General features: G+C 41.8%; 1 protein-coding gene across 1 annotated transcript; it reads right to left on the bottom strand.

The window, feature by feature from the left end:
- Positions 1-459: 459 nt before the first annotated feature.
- On the bottom strand, positions 460-4510 carry gdf10b (growth differentiation factor 10b). The gene is made up of 3 exons (XM_044338612.1): positions 3721-4510; positions 1001-1902; positions 460-651 (listed from the first exon to the last, which is right to left on the bottom strand). The coding sequence occupies exons 1-3, from the start codon at positions 4007-4009 to the stop codon at positions 460-462; spliced, it is 1383 nt and encodes a 460-aa protein (XP_044194547.1). The 5' UTR covers positions 4010-4510.
- Positions 4511-6712: the final 2202 nt, after the last annotated feature.

Here is a 6712-nt window from a genome sequence, read left to right as displayed (position 1 = left end):
GCAAAAACACGAGCTAAAAAAGTACCAGAGAAGCTTGTTAAAGATCAACAGAGATACAGCTCTACCTGCAGGAACTCTGTACTAAACACCGAGGAGCATAACATACACAGGTTTCTATAAGTGCACTTTCTCGAGTTGTTTTTAAAAGCGGGAAGAAAATAAAGGTGGAGAAAAATTGATCTATGAAAATGATTAAATAAGCAGGAAAAAGCTGAGTTCAATCATGGCAGAGACCTGTTTAAGAAGTCAAAAAGAAGTCCTCTAGACCAGACTTAAGAACTACAGCCCTGCCAGTCATATCAATTCATTTCAAAGCTTTCTCAGCAGTCCCCACTGAGTCTTACCACTACTGTTCTTCGATCTGAAAGATGCCTTCCTGCTTCATGCTGAATCTACAGTCCTCCTCACTGCCTTTCATCGACATTGATTGCAGGTCTAGCGGCTCTGGTGTCTCCTGCCCTACCGACAGGCACACGTATCCACAGACATGCCGGGGTAAACTTTGAGCACCATATTCCTGTGCAGGTCGAGGAAAAGTACGCTGAGAGGACTCATCTTCTCCGGTACACAGCACGGCTCGGGAACACCAGGGACTATTCCCACAGCTCTGACGATGCTCTGGATGGTGGCATGATTGGATGGACGCACCACCTGAGGAAGTAAGCAGTGGTGAAAAGGAATTATTACTACAATGCAACTGACAAGAACTCCACTGTCTCCACTGTGAAAATTAAAGTAAATATCCAAAAAGATACCAAGGAACTGGTTACTGCTCCGACTGATACATTTTTAATTGTTTACAGTTGTTTTCAATTTTTATTGTGTTTGCCAATTTTGCCTTTTGCTTTGACAAGTTTTTCTTGACTGATAATGCTTCCATCTCAACGTTTATGTATTTATGTCCCTGCTTTTAATGTTGAGAAGGGTCTGTGTGTGTGATTAGTTATGTAATTATGAAAATAAATCCAGTAAGAGGTTAAAAGGTGTTTCTCTGGATCACCTTAGGGATGGGGAATCCACAGGTCCCGGCACAGTAGTAGGCATCAAACGACTTTGGGGCCAACACCCATTCGCTCCAGCCAATGTCAGCGAAGTCCACCCTGAGGTAACGCCTGGAGCAAACCCTGGGCTCGCTCCACTGTCTCCTCCTGGCCTTCTTCATTGTCCGCTCATCAAAGCTCAGCACCTGGGCCTTACTCAGGCCCTCGCTGCTTTCCTGACCCAGTTTCCTTCCTGGTTTGACCGCTGCTTTGGATTTGGCGGGGAAAAAGGTGCTCTGCCACAGTTCATGGTTCTTTAAGGTGTTAAAGTGGACCTCTGGAATGTCGTTTGTGTGGATCTGGTGCTGAAGCTCCCTCCGGATCCTTGAGGCTGAGGCGGACGCATCCTCCCCTACAGGAAAGGGTCCATAGCGCTGGAGCGACATGGCTACACTGTTTGGTTCATCTATGGCTCGGTCATCAGCGTACAGCAAAATATATGGCAGGTTGGCTGGAGAGAGGCGTTCGTGGCCATGAGGACTCTTCTGTTGCATCCGAGCCGCCCCAAACCCCATATCAAACTCCACCGTGACCACAAGCTCTTTGACATCCCTGGCTTGTTTCACCACCGCTGTGATGTCCCTCGATTGCCAAGAGCCTTTCTTGAAAGGGGTCAGAGTTACGTTTCCCAGTGGTGTTGCAAAAGCAGAGTTTGGGGAAGATCCATGGAAGAGAAGCTGTGACGAGGGAGGATATGGATGCTGGAGGCTGCCAGACGGGTGGCGAGGCCTTCGGAAATGCCACGGTCGCTGGTGGTGGCGGGGGCGTTTGTAGAGGAAGTGAAAAGAGGCAAAGAGGACGACCTCCGAGTCTTGGATGGAGGATAAGTTGAATTGGAACACGTCTTTGCCTTGCAAGACTCCTGGGGAATTTGAAAAAAGAAATTATAAAAAGAATGAGAGGACTGACAATAAAAGCAAGGTTTCCATGCTGAGTCAGACTTTTTAAGTATGGGCTAAACATATGAATATTACTCTACTCATCATAATTCTTTCTCATGCAAAGCACGTAAAAACCTTGTTTCTTAACTCTTTTGGAACTGAGAAGAACAGCTGTGTTTTCATCTTGTCTGCCATGCTTTTTGTACTTTGTTTAATGCTTTTGGGAAAAGATTGATAAATCAAAGATCAATTTTTTTCAGTCCAAGTACAAGTATTAAATCATTCAATCAGTGAATCTTGCTCTGAAATGAACTATAAAGATGACTGAAGCGATCAAGTTGCTTCTTTGAACCTTTTCCCCCCTCTCTTATTTTTTTCTCCTTTAGCATCTCAGTCTGGCATGTTTGACTGACATGAATAACTGCATCCAATATATGTTCTGCAAAATGTTGCTCAACACATGTGACTGACATAAGCAACAGCATGGGAAATATTAAGCACAGCACGGTTAAGTGCCTGCCTCACGCATGACCAAAACCTCATCCTAGATGGCTATCCTCTTGAAGTTCAACCTTGTCTCCCACACTTCCACCACAGCCTGAAAGACAAACACTGGATCGGTCCAGTAGGTCTGTAGCATATGGAAATGCTTATAGGAGAAAGAGCTCCTCTGAGGCTTTTCGCTGTGCAGCCGGTGTCTGGGTGTGATAATAGGTTCTCTTGTCTAACACCTAGACTGTTACTGCTACCGGGGAACTAACAGTGCTCGACACTTAAAGTCCCCCAGTTCACTAAATCACAACTCCGACGGAGCATGGAGGTGAAGATGTGTAGCCCAAAGGGCAGTGGGGGCTGCTCTGTGATTGACAAAACACCTGCATTAAGGATTGTTTAGGACGTCCCACTGATGAAATAATAAAAATCTTTTTTTTTTCAAGGTATTTGTTGTGTATGTGATTTGACTGTTCAAGATTATCTGAATTTTCTGCATTTCTTTTTACTTTGTATGCATTTTCAGTCTGTGAAAGGAACTTGAAATGTAAAGTATAAATTAACAAGTGCCCTAAACAATGAGTGTTTAATTCAAAGATAAGCATAAAAGTGTTGTATTAATTATGTTATATGTTAATGTTATATGTACTTTGACACCTACTTCCTATCAGACTTGAACTTAGCTTTATGGCACTCGCGTTTTTCTCCTCTGACTAGATCCTTGCTTGTGTTATAATAACCCTCAGATGTATGTGGCTTTGGATAAAAGCGTCTACTAAGTGAAATTGTAACATAGCAACATTGTACTTTTTAAAGGGTAAATAAACACAGGCTATTATCCTGATTCACATTTTATTAATTTTAAATAGTCTGTGAATAAATACAGACTTTTGTCTTTTTGTAGTGCTTGTAATGTAGTATAATAATCACCAAATTGATATCAGATTAATGATTATGACATGAGTAACACACAATTATGCTTCAAAAATGATAATTCTAATCATTTTTTAATTTTTTTAATTGGGAAATGTTGGTCTTTATTAAACTTACAGTCTTTATTTGAAAATAAATGCCTAATCAATATTCAAAAGTTAATAATAATATCAATAATCTGTAGATATCTGGGGGATTTTTAATAAAGAAGAATAGTGATCATATAAAATAATATACCTACTAAACATTTTGGATATTAGACTCAACTTTCAAGGCGCACGCAGTATCTGTTAATTAATTTTGGACAGGATAAACTTTTCTGTTCAGTCCAAAAACAGCGTTCATTGAAAAAATAAACGTGTGGGGTCACTCACTCGGGACAGCTTTGAAACTTCTCACGGTGTTTCCGTCCTTCTGGCTCTGCGGCTCTTTACTGTACTTCTCGTACACTTTGAACATGTTGATGGAGACCATGTCCCGGTTTGCGCTTTCGTGCGCAAAGACGCGCTGCTCTTCAGGCGACGGGACATCGCCACCTTGACGCACGTCTTCACCAAGATCCTCAGTTACGACTTTACCCCAGGTAGACTGCAGAATCACCAATAAATGCAGAATGTGAAAAAGCCGGTTCGCCATGGCTGGTGATCTGGGAAATGTTTCCATGCAAAAAAGACTCTCGGATAAAGTTCTTTATTCTGAGAAAAAGAATCAAAGAAATGGTCCCTCTCTGCTCGCTCGCTGGTTGATGCCCACCCAGACTAAACGGCCGGTATCCAGGTAATCCGTATCAGACCCGCACTCCACGGTTCATGGTCTACAGCTGTTTCTACAATGGGAGGAGACCCGGGGTGGACGCATGCATGAAGCGCTGCTGCTGGATGACAGATGGTGACGCCTCGGAGCGCACAGCCAACGAGAGACATGCAGCGCTTTTAGTTCAGAGTAACTGCTTATGAGTGTTTAGAAGTTTAGAAGAGAATCTGAGAGAATAGTGTGTATGTATTTAATCACGAAGCCATTAAGGTTCAAACATAGAGACCTAAGAAGTTTTAAAGCTGCAGTGTGCAACATAAAAATAACAACACACAGGGTTTTTTCATCATTATTATCAGTATGTGACGGTGTGTGTCATGCCTATATCCTGTTGGCCTTCTTAAAGAAAACTTGCTTTCCAATAAACTGAACCAGATTTTCTGTGGGTGGTTATCAAGTTAATGTTTGTGGTCATGGAGCAGGAAATTGGTAAAAAGTTGGACAAGGATCATTTGAGGGAGACTGTAAAAAAAGAACAAATTGTATATATTCATTTTCTATTGGTAATTTAAAGTGTAACATAGCAAAAAACAAAAAACATTCTCTCACCTACCTCTAGTGCAGAAACTTTTAGGGGTTTTTTTGCACAGGTTTTGATACATCCATCCCTGATAATTCTGTCTCCACCTAAATACAGTGGAGATGAATAGAATCGGATGGATCTCACAGCATTTAAATATTTAAAAATTCAAAAGCAGCATTTCTTCCCACAAACAGTGTCACTATCAAGGTGTGGTCACATCAGAAAGTGCCACAGCAAAATTCATCTGCTTGTCCTTGCAAAGTAATACCAGGTTCAGACTACATGACATTTTTGTCTGATAAGATGTCACTATATCAAATTAGATGATTATAGAGTCATAAATTCTTGCCATGATTTGGCTAAAAGACATGACAGACTACATGTTGCTACCTGACCAATCATATGCTGCAATCCATTGCAAGTAAAAAGTCGATAGTTCCAAGTCGGTTTTCCCGACTTCCAATCTAAATCCAGTGCATCTGCTCAGGAAAACATGGACGCCTGCAACAAACTGATGTTTGGAGGGCCATGTACATGCAGGGTTTCATTCCAACCCAAGACTGAAGCAGCTGATTAAAGAGATTAGCACACTTTAAAAGAGATGGCAGGAGTAGGCTAGTACTGCATACTCACAAAGACTTCTATCAAGCACAAATCATGGAATGGAAGCAATGGCAACTACAAAGTTGTTACAGCACATTTCACAACACAAACACTTCATGAAGTAAAAATTGATGAAAAGGTAATTCTGCTTACTGTTCGCTGTGTGCGCCGCCATATTGCTGTGTCAGGCGTGTTTCTGTTGGCGAAATCATGCTAGATGATTCTTGCCTGAGTTTCTGACTTGGAATTCCGACTTGAATGACTGTTCCATTGTAATTTTCCGTGTCAGAAGTTGTTTTTTTCTGAGTGCCAAGTACAATGGATTGCAGCAATAGCTTTCCACCTTTCACGACCTGCATGATGTCATCGGAAGGAGGTGCCAGGGAACGACTTCCAGGAACATGAATGTAAACAAACAATGGCGTCTGAAGTGGTGTGTATGATACTGGCTGTCTATTGTCATGGCGTCATGAACCTTTCTTTTGTTTCCCAGCTCCACCTCACAGCATGAGCCCATCAACAACATCATTTATCTTTTGCTTGTAACTAACTCCTGTTTACAGTTCTGCGCGGAAGAGCGCTCTCTGCACCTATTGGCCAACATCATGGAACACATTGTGGAAGTTGTTGTAATTGGCAAGAGAAGGTAAAAATTTCGGGCATGCTAGTCTTTTTGTCGAGACCTCGTGAGGCGTCCCAGATGTGCATTGGTTGTCGTCCACTACGATACACTAAACTAGATGAAACAAATTGTCACACCTGATGCCCATTTTTGGTCCAGACACCCTACATTTGTCAGGTCAGCCTATTAATGGGCCGATATTGTGTAGTCTGAACCTGATGTGCGCAATGTCAGAACCTTAGGAACGTAGGGACTCTAGCTGGCAAGCTAACAACTAAGACAATAGCAAGCCAGGAATGTGCTAGTACTAGTCACAGAGATTGATTGCACATTAACAAAAATGCTCTCCAAGCTAGCTAACTTACCAACTGTCATTTAACAAGCTAGTTAACCTGGCTGCTAACAAGACAACAAGTTCACACAGTTTATTCAAATCATATGTTATATCAGCAATTCCTGTCTTATAACTGTCTGCAAATCATTCCTCTTTTGAGGAAATGTTCATACTCTGACAGAGGAGAGTTCAATTAAATAAAAGTGCAATACAACGAGAGAGCTGCGTTGACTTCCACCATTATGGACGCTCCATTTCCTCATAGGTCGTGTCAAGACTCCCTATTGCTCAATAGTGCAATAGTGCAAGTCAAGATAGGCAAAGTTGAACTGGATGTGGAAAAAAAATCACAGATTTACTTCACTTCTTCTTGTAATTTAAGTAAACCAACCTTTTATCACAAAGTGGAATACCAGCGCTGTGCCAGTATTTATATTAGTCCATCCCAGGTGGAGGTAACTATGTAGTTTT

This window comes from Thunnus albacares, chromosome 20 (assembly GCF_914725855.1).
Source record: "Thunnus albacares chromosome 20, fThuAlb1.1, whole genome shotgun sequence".
NCBI classification, from domain to species: domain Eukaryota; kingdom Metazoa; phylum Chordata; class Actinopteri; order Scombriformes; family Scombridae; genus Thunnus; species Thunnus albacares.
The sequence above is the reverse complement of the archived record's forward strand: the minus strand, read 5'-3'. Positions and strand labels throughout refer to the sequence as shown.

Excerpts from the sequence above, each read along its gene's own strand:
- gdf10b (XM_044338612.1), bottom strand. The coding sequence starts at position 4,009 with ATGGAAACATTTCCCAGATCACCAGCCATGGCGAACCGGCTTTTTCAC. Across the intron at positions 1,903-3,720 it reads AAGTTTCAAAGCTGTCCCGA|GAGTCTTGCAAGGCAAAGAC; the intron begins GTGAGTGACCCC and ends CAAATTCCCCAG. Across the intron at positions 652-1,000 it reads GTGGATTCCCCATCCCTAAG|GTGGTGCGTCCATCCAATCA; the intron begins GTGATCCAGAGA and ends TTACTTCCTCAG.